At 50.5% G+C, this 13,206-nt stretch overlaps 1 protein-coding gene across 3 annotated transcripts in view; it reads right to left on the bottom strand.

The window, feature by feature from the left end:
- IGSF3 (immunoglobulin superfamily member 3) overlaps window positions 1–12,407 on the bottom strand; it is a 95,259-nt gene extending 82,852 nt beyond the window's left edge. For 2 of the 3 annotated variants that reach the window (XM_044238996.1, XM_044238994.1), the window contains exons 1-2: window positions 12,315–12,407; window positions 10,991–11,664 (exon numbers count right to left, since the gene is read on the bottom strand). In XM_044238996.1, the coding sequence (XP_044094931.1) occupies window positions 10,991–11,033 (43 nt within the window). In that variant the 5' untranslated portion in view covers window positions 11,034–11,664; window positions 12,315–12,407. Of the gene's footprint in view, window positions 1–10,990; window positions 11,665–12,079; window positions 12,193–12,314 lie in introns of those variants that run through there. The other variant, XM_044238995.1, reaches the window with a different exon arrangement.
- Between the last annotated feature and the right edge of the window lie 799 nt (window positions 12,408–13,206).

Below are 13,206 nucleotides of genomic sequence, written 5' to 3' on the forward strand. Positions count from 1 at the left end.
GTTCAGCAAATCATCTCTAAATAGCATCCTAAAGGGTGGTCTAGATTCAGGAGAAGCCTAGAATGACTCCACATGCCATCTCTGATAATCTAACCGACGTGTCCATGTGGGAAGCAGAACCCCCAAAAGACCAGCCAACTCCCAGCCAACACAAAACCAGCATGGAACAAATCCGATGAGGCACACCAGGAAGGCCTTGGAAAAGCGCTGCCTACGGGGAGGAGGAGGGCTCCATCCAGACGCTCTGGGGAGCAGCAGCCACCAGCTTTGGAGCTGGGGTGACTCCCACCTGGAACCTGCCTGGAACCTGCTTGGGGGACTGGTGGAGAAAGGGGAAGCAATGATCGATGAATGCTTAGGGGTAGCAGCCCTGGGTCAGAGGACAGCATCTGGCAAGGTGCAGGCCTGGAAGAGCCTGGACCACCCTGAGTAGACACAACAGTTTCTGGAACCCAGGCCCAACATTAGAGGCAGCTCTGAGCTGTCCCCACAGCCTCCCCCGACAAGGCTCCCCGAGGGGAGTCACTCTGTAGGAAAGTAGGGAGGAGGAGTATAAGACAGGAGACATATCAAGCTTACCACCACCACAGCCCCCACATGAAGGGTCCTCAGGAGAAGCCCTGGTGTGGAAGCCGCCTCCGGCATGATGGGATGTATGTGATGGCTCTATTTTTCTTTTGTTCTGGCTTCCTAGAAATTCAGAGCTGAGGACGAAATTCCCAATTCCCAGAGACAGACAATATTCGCAGCAGTAAGTAAGGATGTTCCACATATCCAGGACTTGGGATATTTGTGTATTTTCTCATTTTTTTTTTTAAAGATTTTATTTATTTATTTGACAGAGAGAGATCACAGTAGGCAGAGAGGCAGGCAGAGAGAGAGAGAGGAGGAAGCAGGCTCCCCGCTGAGCAGGGAGCCCGATGTGGGACTCGATCCCAGGACCCTGAGATCATGACCTGAGCCGAAGGCAGCGGCTTAACCCACGGAGCCACCCAGGCGCCCTATTTGTGTATTTTCAAAAGAAAGAATTTGCGCTCACGGGGCCACCCACCCCGGTCACCCCCAATCAGTGGCCCTCATGTCTTACTCCTTCAGAGGCCATTGTCGGGGCCGATGGGGGCATATGTAATTCACAGCTGCTAAAGCAGAGTTGAAAAAAACCAGGAGGAAAAGATGTTCAGTAACCGTAAGAGAAAAGACATACCTCAGGGACAGAAAAGAGTTCCCCCACGTCAGAGTGTTATTAATTAATTTTTCTATTTATGAAGATTAAAAATACAGATCCTGTGACTTCTTAAAATGTTTCTCACGATTTTACCTTTCCATTCTTAGTTATGGGAGGCAACCGCATGAGGAGCTGCTTGGAGTCCACACTTGAATATTTGCTGGATGAACAGACCAAAAGTCTTCCTAGGAAAGTCGTGGAAGTGGTTTCTAGCAGAACAGCAGTCTCGGGTTGGGGAGGAGCAGGTCAAACCCCGATGCTGAAGAAGGGTTGACTTCGATACATGAATCCAACCAGCATCCCTCCAAAATGGGCACTATTTTAAAAATCAGGTCTAAAGGTGACCGATCCAAGAAACCTGCTTTTGCTTCCAGGGATTTAAAGAAAGTCACACCAGTGAACCTGAGAAGTAACCCAACACTTTGAAATGATAATCATTTTTTACAGAAATAGCTGCTTCCGCAGGGATAGAGAAAAAAAAAAGTGTTCTTTTGGGTCTTAAACGTCTGGTAGCCGGTAACCTCAGCAGTTACTCTAGTCCAGTTCGTTCTAAATGGAAGAATCATTGGGGAATTGAAAATGCAGGAAAACTTCCCTCATTTTCCCCCCAGTCTATGAAAAAATATGAAACTTGACTGAATTAGATCCCAAACCCAATATTTATGGTTATTCTCTTAACAAGTTTTAAATATGCTTCATTTGAATTCAACATAATTTCAAAATTATAACTAAAACAGTCAACAAAATATGTGTGTACCTAATTTGTTAAATGTATGTGTTTGGGGAGAAAATACTCAGAACAAACAAGTCAATTCTTTTCATTAAGTACATTAAAATTTAAGGGTAGTGTTTATATTATGACTCTTGATACGGCAAGACAAAATTATTCCATGATGTAGCTATTGAATGAGGCTCACTACTCCCCAATGATTTCACAAATTACAGTTCCAACTAGCTATAAAATAACCAAATCAGTTCTGATATGGCCATAAAATTAAGCCTGAAAAAATAGTGAGGTAAATTACCCCTTTAAAATCAAGTTGTTGAACAATATGTTCTGTATGAGTCTATTTCTGTCAGAAAAAAAAAATCTATATTGGTATGAATATATGCATAGAAATGATAAAAAAAAGATTTGGAAGAATATTTATCACACTGTAAAGAATATATATCAGACTCAGTAAGGGACATAGGGCGGAGAGGGGAACTTTCACATTTTACCCTCCATCTCCACCGTCTAGATTTTTTATTCACAACTTTATTCCCCTGTTATCTCTGTCAACAACTTAAAATCCAAAAAACAAAGCAAACAATAGAAGCTACCTTCTGAAATTGAAACCAATCTCTCATGATCTTATTTTTATACAATATTGTACCCTAAACACTTTATTTGTTGTTTTAAATTATGAGTTAATTCCAATCAAGTCTTCAGTAAATTTAAGATTGATGGGATCGTTACATCTAAGAGGTTGTGAAACTTCTCTAGAAGTCTTTAAAAAAAAAAAAAAAAAAGAGGAGGAGGTTGTCCCTGAACAGGACAAGTGTGGACTGACCTACAGCAATGGCTGGTTTTTCAGACCCATACTGAAAGTCCTTCCTAGCAAAGTCAGTCAAGGTCACCGACGCAATCAACAGATGGGCAAACACCGTCTAGGTTATCCAAGGGCCCTGGGGCTCTCAAAGTAACATGTGGGGTAGGAGAGCTGGCCACCTCAGACATTTCAAAACACCCGACAATGACTCCACTTCCCCTACACTGCAGATACAGGGCTAAGGTACCCAACAGATAAAGCCATGTGCGTCCTTTGGTCACGGGCAATGCAGTGTGTCAGATTAATGTTGCTTTAGAGCTGAACCATATCACTAGAGCAAGAGTGAGCAATCATAGTGGTTACCACGTAGGAGAAACAGATTAATTACTACTTAATGCTGAGAGACAGAAGACTTCAAATGGATGGGGCGCCTGAGGGAAGGAAAGTTAATAAAAAGGGGTCCGTGAGAAGGAGGCCAACAGCCTGCCTCATGACACATTTCTGTTGCCAGCACGCCACAGGCCGGGATCCAATGCCCTGAGGGCAGAGACTGTGTTCTCAGAAGTCACCAAGAGAAAGGAGGCATGGAGTGCCCCCCAAAGAATGGGAAAATGGGTGCTACAGACAAAAACAGTATTAAACACACAAAAATAAGGCCAAGTTTAGGCAATCCTGAACAGGCTCCCAGACATCAAAGAATCAGATTTGGGGAAAGAACACACAACTGGTATCGGATTCTCCCCCAAACCCCTGCCCCGTTTTAATAAAGGGAAGGCCTAGGGACCTGAAAGTCAAGGGGAAGAGGCCACGCATTTCTTTGAGTTCACAATTTTGTTAGAATGTCTTTGCCCTGGGGCACCTGGGTGGCTCAGTGGGTTAAAGCCTCTGCCTTTGGCTCAGGTCATGATCTCAGGGTCCTGGGATCGAGCCCCGCATCGGGCTCTCTGCTCAGCGGAGAGCCTGCTTCCTCCTCTCTCTGCCTGCCTCTCGGACTACTTGTGATCTCTCTGTCAAATAAATAAATAAAATCTTTAAAAAAAAAAAAAAAGAATGTCTTTGCCCTGACGATGTTCTGATGGATTCATGAAAGCTCTTTCCTTGGTACAGGAACAGGTCCCCTTCACCACTCTAGACCTTCACCTGCAGGAATGCCTCCTACCCTCCCTGGCTACTTCTCCAGAGGTCCTCCAGAACACCCACTTACAGCTCTCTTCCTTCCACCTCAGATCCAAATACCCAGACGTCATGCCAACTGACTGACTGCTCCTTCCGGCAACAGCCACTGACACTCACGTCAGACTTCTCCAGTCCTTGGGAAACCTTCTCAAAGCAGCTGCAATGTGCCCATGGTGGCCTCCAGCCCCGCAATTCTGCCAGATCCTCCTTGTCCTATTACTTAAGAAATGCCTAACATTCCAGCTCTTCCAGAAAGCCTTTCCAGACTGACCACTCACAAGCTACTCCAGCCTCATCCCTCTCCTAGACAGAAGTTCCCTCCTGCTGAGCTGACAACAAGAACAAACTTGCCCACCCCCTCCTTCCCCAAAAGACACCTGTCCTCGGAGAGCACGTAGTGTCATTGTCTTCCTGTCCATTTGCACAGGGATATACTGCTTGCTTTACTGCTGGCCTTAGAGGACCATCGCCTAGAAGAGAGGAACATTGGGCAAAGCCTGGGTCACCTGGATGACGAGGAAGAGGATATGTGGGGGGAGTTTAATTAAAGGGCTAATAGAGGATTAGACAGAAACTTTGTTTCAACTCTCATTATCACAAAGCCTGTTATAAAGGTTTTCCAAACACATCTGATCACTTTCCAGCCTGAGTAGAGTTAATATAATTTAATCTTTGATTTAGGATCTTGCAGGGCCCTGAGGCTCATCACTGTCTTCTGCTACTATAATTATAGATGCGGAAGATGTAGAGACTGGACGGATGGTGGCCTGGAAGTTAATTTCTGGAATAAATCCTTGCTACCACATCTTGCGATTTTTGCCTTTCGGAAAGCGGAGTTCAAAAATAAAAAACAAAATCTCCCTTAATTGAAGGTTCCAGTTCAGGGAGGTTCATTGCCATGGTCTTTGTTAAGTGCCCACCACTGTGGCCCACAATTAGTCACTTAATAAAGCGTTCTTGATGAGGGAATTTGGCAACGTGTGATTTTCTACAAATGGAAGCTTGATTTTGACGCAACCACTCATTTCTTTGAAAATCAGGGGGCATTCACACACAGGTGTCCTAAATTTCCTTAAATTAAAAACCAACCCTTCGCGAGGAGTTAGCTGTGCTCACTTTCAAGCAGCAAAGAAACAGGTGTCCAATCACGGCAAATGAAGAGCTCCCGAAGGAACCTAAAAATATTAATCAAGGAGCCATAATGGAGGATGCACGAGGCCAGGGACCAGGGGAGGCCAGCCATGGCGCCACTTCATTCAGTTTCCAGGCCAGGGCTCAGCGGAAGTGGTCCGCCTGGGCTCCGGGAGACCCAGCCTAAGTCCCACTCCCAAACTCCTTAGAGTCAAAGGCGGTTCTGTGTGCCCTCATCATCCCGGGTGAACTGGACCCTAAAACCACCGCCAGTCACTTCTCGAGACCCTGCAGGGCCACCCTACCACCGTTACGACTGCTGTCTCCTCTGCGCCGTGAGGATTCTACTGGGAACAGAATGCTCCCCGCATGGAAACCCTGCCCGTTTCGGAAAGCTAATGAAGTCCTCTCACACGGCGTGCTCCCGGCAACCGCCGCCTACACTGAACTTCACTTGGCACTTCACAGGGGTCCTTGAACAGAAGTCAGGAGCTATGGGAACTTGAATGGGAAAGAAAAAATACGCCTTTATTTTCAACTAACCTCTTTGTGAATGTGGACCTCTCTGTGAATGTTTGATTATGGACGCAGGCAGCCGTCATGACCGTGTCTCTAGGACCTGTGACTCTGTCACAGCAAAAATCACACATGCTTTCATTTCATATCATGGTTGACACTGATACCTCAACATACCGTTTTCGTGCCTCACTATGCCATAATTACAATAATTGTTGGACCTGCTGCTAGAGGCTCGTTATTTAATGTGTTACTAAAGAAGCGTATTGCTATAATCATAAATTGGTTTAATGTTTTGATGACTATATTTCAATATAATTGATTTCCTTTGTTAGCCAATGTGTTTTTATTTGCGCATTTCAAAATGTTCTCCAGGGAAAGGGTCCAGAGGTTTCACCATACTGCCCCAAGGATCCAGGGCCCAAGAAAGATGAAATGTCACCCTGTGTTTGTCGACATTTTAAAAGCACAAGTTCTAGAGCCCAACTTGGATTCAAATCTAGGCTCTGCCCATCTCTAGCACTTGTCCTTTGAGCAAAACGACCTGAGCTCCCTGAGCCTTGAGTTTCCTTGTCCTGGGCAAGGAAGAATATGAAACCATTTAGTCATCAAAAAATTAACTGAACAGGGGCACCTGGGTGGCTTAGTGGGTTAAAACCTCTGCCTTTGGCTCAGGTCATGATCCCAGGGTCCTGGGATCCAGCCCCACATCGGGCTCTCTGCTCAGTGGGGAGCCTGCTTCCTCCTCTCTCTCCCTGCCTGCCTCTCTGCCTACTTCTGTCAAATAAATAAATTAAAATCTTCTTTAAAAAAAATTAACTGAATACCTACTTACTTTGTACCAGGCATAAGGCTGAGTTCTGGGGCTACAGCAGTGAACATGATAGGGAGGGTCCACCGTATGGAAGGGCTTTGCTCCGCCAAGTGTCTAGCAGTGACTGGCACACAAGTGGACTAAAAACACTACGATCACTACTGTTAAAATCACAACACTGCCTGCGTGATTGTATGTGGATTTATGTTGCTTCCCACTGTAACAACTATTGGCTCATCTGGCTCGTGCCCTCCCGGTAAGGCTTCTTAGAGGCCAGGGGCTGGGCCGCAGAGTCACAGAGGGGCAGCTGGTGGGATGGAAGAACACAGGCTTTGGACCAGAAGATCTTGGCTTCAAAACCCTCTGCTGTCACTCACTAGCTCTGTCGCTCAGCCAGCAAACCACTGCTGACCCTCCCACATCTGTTCTCTTCTCGGAACCCTCAGTTTTTAGCTAGTCAGAATTAAGGATGCCATTTCTCAGGCCTCCTTGCCGCCGAGTACAGTCATGCACTCAAGTTCTAGCCAACAGGGGTATAAGCAGAAGAGGGGAGGGCAACCTTCCAGAAATGTCCTTAAATTATGAAGTCTTGCCCTTCACCAAGCCTTTACCCCCTTCATGATGGCTGGGGCTAGCACAGCCGTCTCAGATCATGCCATGACCTTGGGAATGGAGGCATGCACGAAGGACAAGACAGAAGGGGCCTGGATCCCTGCCACTGTGGAACACCATATCGAGCTGGTACAGTAGTTAAGGAACCTTAACCTCCCTGGACCTCAGTAGCTCCATCTACACACAGGTGATGCTGGGAGTCCTCTATCCAGTGAGTGTATGTGGAGGACTTCATGAGACGGGGCTGGCTTCACAGCCAAGGCCAGAGCTTCCCTTACTGCAATGCGAAGCGCAGGGCATGGGGGCATCTTAACACGGCCTGGGGGGCATAGTGGGGACTCAGTAACTCGCAGAGTTGAAAGGCCTCCTAGCCAGTCAAGGCCTCCTAGCCAGTCTAGTCCTCCTGATAATTCCCTTCTCAGGCACCCCGGTCAAATGGTCCCAGGAAAGGGACAGTGTACCACTCCTGCAACAAATGCTAGGGACGGTGTTTGTTCACGCATAAATTACAATCTTCAGAACTCATCCCCTGACCACCCCCAAGCTGCTTCACTTGTGTCTTCTGCCTTTGATCATGAGTCCTGCCTCCGAGCTCACTCTCATCAGAACATCAAAGTTCCCTTCAATCTCTTTTGGAAGAACCCTCTGGCCTCCTCCCTAGCTAACAGCGTGGTAAGGGATCACTGCCTTGGTCCCATCCTATTCAAGCAAGCAGCCTCTCAAACTCTACACATGAAATTTGCCGCCACTGGAGGAGAAGACGAATGGTCATGAGCCAGCTACAGGTTCTCCTGGGCTGATCCACAGATGTCCCAATCTCCTCTTTCCAGGCTCACACTTTTAAAGCTATTCCGTCTTGTTTGCAACATCAGCACTGGCCTAGGAGGCGTAACTCTTCATGGCTATGCAAAACCGAAATCTGCTTTATGGGCCTGAAACTTAGCATCATCTTTCTGGATCGTCCCCTTCCTGTACTTGCAGACACAAATCCTAGTCTGCCTCTCCCACATGGCTGTCATTTTGCCACGTCCCTGTCACTCATGCAGGCTGCTGCCTGGCACAGCCCCGGCCCCCTTTCCCTCTCTCCTCATTCCCTCCTTTTTCACACGCACGCCACAGTCCTGCCACGGTCACACCAGCCCCTGCTCGTGTGCTCTCTCTCTCTCTCTCTCTCTCTCATCTTCTGCCCCTCTGGCTCTGCCCATTCTCAGCAGTAGAGACTTCACTAACCCCCGTGGCTCGACCAGGCCTGGGCATCAGGTGGCTCTGGAATTGGCACAAGGGTGGTCGTGGCAGCCAGTGGCCCCCAAGCTGGGTGGGGCAGCCAGTGCTGCAAGAGGAAGAGACAAGACCTAGCGGTCACTGTGGCTGCGGGGAGGACAGACACAAGGGCAGGAGTCAGCCCCCAGACAGGCCGAAAAGGAGGAACCTGATCCAAATCCCCGACGCTGGCAAAGGAAGGGAGCACAAAGCGTGGGTCCACAGGTGCGGAGGGAGTTGGTGGCATGTGGGAGATGGACCCCGGGTCCGCCCTCAGGGACTGTCACCGGGCTTTCTGACTCAAACTGCTGTTTCTGGAGGCTGACAGCACCTGTACCCCTGCCACTGTGCAGAGTACTTAGCCTCATCCTACTTTGTACAAACAAAATTGGATTCTGGGTGTGTGACCCACATGAGCACAAAACCTTGGGATTCTTTGCTCTTTGAAATTCACATTACACATTAATTTACATTACACAGCAAGAATGCTGACGCATGAATCAGCCCACACCAGACTGCAAGCAGGAAATAAGACCCCCAACCTGGGTTTTGTTCCCTCCCCAGACACCTCCAGTTCTCCGAGGTTAGCAGGGGTGGGTAGCAAGAGCCTCTCCCCACCTCTGCTGACAGTCACTCAGTGATGGGAGAAGTTGCGCCTTCAGCAGCAGGATGTAAAGCACCAGGCACACCCACACTTCTAAACCTTCCCACCTCACCCACGGCTGGCAGCCAGTGCTCCCTTTCACGGCCACCTTGAGGCTCCTTTCCTTCCCTCCCCGGCACCTGTTTCTAAGGGGGCGAGAAGGGAGGCAAGAGAAGAGTGTCAGGGCCCAAGGACCAGTCCACAGAGTGGCCCAGAGGGCAAGCCGCAGAGGGACCTGCAGGAGGCCTCCCATTTCTAGAGCAGCCAGAACAAACAAAAGGCACAAATGTCCCATTTCCTTGTTTTGCCATTGGTGGCTCCTTCTCCTGCCCTGGGCCCCACCCTTCCACCCAGCCCTCTATCCCGCCTTAGCCATACCACCTCCTCCAACTCCCCAGGGCCTTCCTTGTTTGTCCTCTTGAATCCAAATGAATCACTAATTACTGATTTAAACCCAGACACGAAGTCAATGACAAATGCAGTATGAACAAATACCAATGGGATATTCAGGACTGGTGCACAGAGAGCTATCTGCTTTCTTAACTCTGCCTGAGCAGAAAGGAGACACAGGGACACCTTATCCTCACCCACCCTTGAGCACGGCACCAGCGAACCTGCCTGGGGACCCTGTGTCTGAGTGTGTGCCAGGGTGGACAGGGCTGGCACTAATGAACTCACACACTGGTTCTTTCACTTGGAACTGCCTGGGAGAGCAGAAAGACTGATGCCTGGCTCACCCTCCCGGAGAATCTGGTTTCATTGGTCTGGGGTTGCTGCCGGAGATCGGAACTTTTAAAAGCTTCCCCCAGGGATTACGACACGCACCCAAGTTTAAGAATCACTGACTGCACACGTTTATTATGTGTTCCAGACATTTTTCAAAGCAGTCAAGGTATTCAGGACACCTTATAGGCTTTCACTGTCAAGATAGTCCTTGGAGGTATCATCCCATTTTACTGAGGTTTATAGGGCCATCACGATGAGGCTCAGATTCAAATCAGGCTCTCAAACTCCAAAACCTGTTCTTTCCACCCAACTGTGAACTACAAGCATACAAACAACACATCAGAGCAATCTCCACTGCCAGCAGGTCATGAATGAACTCCGTAAATGCCAAATATCTAGATTCGGAAATGCAGACACCATAGGCAGCCATGGTGACCTCTTCACTCAGGGGACAGAACCACAGAGAGGTCAGAGGGTGGGCTCCTGTGCGAGCTCTGGGGAGATGGACAGAAAGGATGCATCAGATCCTGGCTAGGAAGTTTATCCTAGACCCAAGATGTGTCCTCAGATACTACACACAAGCAGATGTTTAATGGTATAGAAAGTATGGGCAAGGGGGGATGGGGGCTCTGCAATGGGAAGGGGATCCCTAGGGCAGGTATCCAGGGTTTACCTCTTGGGATCACAGTTCCTCACCCTGCTCTAAGCATTCTGGCCTTCTGTAGGGGCACTAAAACCATTCCTAACACATTCCCACGCAAGGAGCTTCCCCTCCTCCAGTCTCTCTTCTTCCAGAACTACGCTCTGAGTTTCCTTGGTGAGGGGACATAAGACTGGTATCCTCAAACACTTTTAGGCTCCAGGCCGCTCAGGCAGGGCAATGCATCCCTTCACCACCCTACCCCACCCATGACTACCTCCCCCAAAAAAGGCAGAACAAAACAAAAAACGCAGCATCATTACCACCAAACCAACTTTCCCCACAGTAAGAATAACGCTGCCACTTTGAATTTGGCATTAATGTGGACAGCGGGTAAGACGCTAAAGTTTATAAGGCACATGAAGTCCCTAAACCACTGACACACAGATGGAGGGATCTCACCGCAAGGCAAGGCTTGGGACAGACCCTTCAAGGACAGTAGATGTTCCTTCTTAAAGACAGCAAACAATATCTCACCGTTCCTCCCGGGTCAGAATAGGGCCTCTTGGTACCCTATTCCAACCTGTGATACATATCTGCTGTGTGCCGGTGGCCCCCAAGCCAAGTGTTGATGGGAAAGAACCACAAGGAATTACAGGAACCAACAGCAGGTTAAACTTTCACATCGATCGCACTGATAAGCAGAGCCACTTACCCAGCACAGCCAGACAACTCAGCACTGGGAAAAAGCACTTCATGTCGGCAGCAGAGAAGAGACACAACACAGGACGCTCCCTCTTCTCTCGCACTTAATCTCTCATTTCTGGCAATCCACTTATAGCTCCAGAGGACAGTTTTGGAAATAGAACGTAACTCAAAAAATGAAAACAGGTTAAAGAGAAGAGATCAGCAGGATGGGGGGGGGAGGGGGCGGCCAGTGGCTTGTGTTGAACTCCCCTATGCTAAAAGAAGGGTCCAGAACAATTCTGAAGGCCCTCTAGGCTTCTGCCACATCCTGTGCCTTGCGGTTTCCACTGGAATTGTAGATTGCAGTGAATTAATCCTCAAGGAAAAGGGAAAAAAGAGTCTGAGAAAATCCTTTCATCCACTGATTATACAGAAATGTCCTTGGCTTCCCAGTGAAGGTGTCTGTAAGCTCCCTCATTCGGATTCCCCAAAGGAAACAGGGCAGGTTTTGTCAAAACCTCTGACAGCTAAATCGCCCCGGAATGGCACCGACTGTCTGGGTTTCTTCATCAAAAAGTCCGTCTCCATCCATGTCGGTAGGTCAGGGAGCTGCCACCTGCCCCACACCTACCCAGGACACACGAAGCAAGTTGGCGTTCAGCGGCCCCGAGGCGAAGCCGGTCCCACAATGCCAGCAGATTTCTAAAACAAACACAACAGAGATGTATCAAAGGCGAACACGAGCGCCGCAAAACCGAGAGGCGCTGAGCGCTGGGCTGCTCGGGACGCCTGGGTCCTGTTCCCGGATCAGGACAGTCAATCCGGGCGTTCTGACCTTGGGCAAGTCGCTACACCGGCCCCCGCCTCAGTTTCCCTGCCCACAGCAAATGCGGGAAGCCCGATTGTTCCAGCAACACTTTGCCCACACGCCTCACTCCAGGGAATTCCCTTCGCCTCCTGCCGAGCCCGGCGCCGCGGGGAACCCCACCCTTCGCGGGGACACAGCGGGAGGAGGCTCCGACGTGGGGCCGCCACTCCCGGTGCCAGCTCCGGCCCCCGCCCCAAACGTGGAAGCTCCGCGCGCGCCGCGTCCCAGGTGGCCCCGCTATTGTTTTACCTTCCCGGGTGTTTATTTTTGCTGATTGGAAAGAAAAGAGACGGAGGGAGAAGGGAGCGGGGGCTGCGCTTTCCGGGGCCGCGCGCCCGACCGGCCAGGGGAGGGTCTTGGGCCCGACCCCGGAGCGGAGCCGGCCCCGCGCCCGCCGCCGCCCTCCCCGCCCCCTGCCCCGGGTTCCCGGCTGCCCGCGCCGCCGCCCCTCCGCGCGCCGCCCGCGCTCCCACCGGATACTGACCTCGCCCCCGGCCCTCTCCCTCCGTGCGTCGGTCCGGCGGCCGGCAGTCTGGGCGCACGCCTCCGGGGACGCGCCGCCTTCTCCCTCTCCCCCCGCAGCCGCACCGGCAGCCGCGCTCCGGTCCCTCCCGAGTCCCCGCCCCTCTAGCCCGGCCCGCTGCACCCGGTGGAGCCGCGCGCGGGGCGAGGGCGGTGGCCTGGGCGAGAGGCCCCGCCCTTGGCCCGCCCCTTCCCCCGCCCCCGGAGAAGAGCGGTCTGTCCCAGGGGCCCGGTGGGGGGCGGGGGGGTGGACGCGGGGGCCGCTGCTCTGTGGGGCGCACCTGCCCAGGGCAAGAGCCGCCCCAGGGCCTGGGCACTGGGAGCATGTGGGCCGGACAGCCCTGAAAGTTAAGTAGGGCGTCACACGCAGGCTACCGCGCCGTGGGCAAGCCCCACAAGGCCTTTCCCAAAGCCCAGCAAAGGACCCATCAGCCTTGAAGAGGGCAGCAAGGGAGCAGTGTCCTCTCTCCTGGAAATAAAAACAAAGCCCTTAACAGGAGACTTGAATCCGTTCATGTAGTGGAACCCCATATTGTGCTTCATTCTAGGGCAGAACTTCCTAGAAGTTGTGGCCAAATTGGACTCTGGACCCAACCTGGGTTCTAATCCTGGTTCTTCCACGTCCTTGCGGCCGACCTTGGAGTTACTTCACCTCTCTGGACCTTCGTTTCCCCATCTGTTGTATGGGGAAATAGCCCGCCCCTACTAAATAGGGTTATGGGAGATGTCCATGGCACACTTGTAAAGCACTTCAGAATGGAGCCTGCCCCATCTTAAGCACTTGGTAAATGTAAGATATAATTATTTTATGAGGAACAGCCCTATCGAAACAAGTGCATTTTCATCCATTCAAT

Source organism: Neovison vison, chromosome 2, assembly GCF_020171115.1.
Source record: "Neovison vison isolate M4711 chromosome 2, ASM_NN_V1, whole genome shotgun sequence".
NCBI classification, from domain to species: Eukaryota; Metazoa; Chordata; class Mammalia; order Carnivora; family Mustelidae; genus Neogale; species Neogale vison.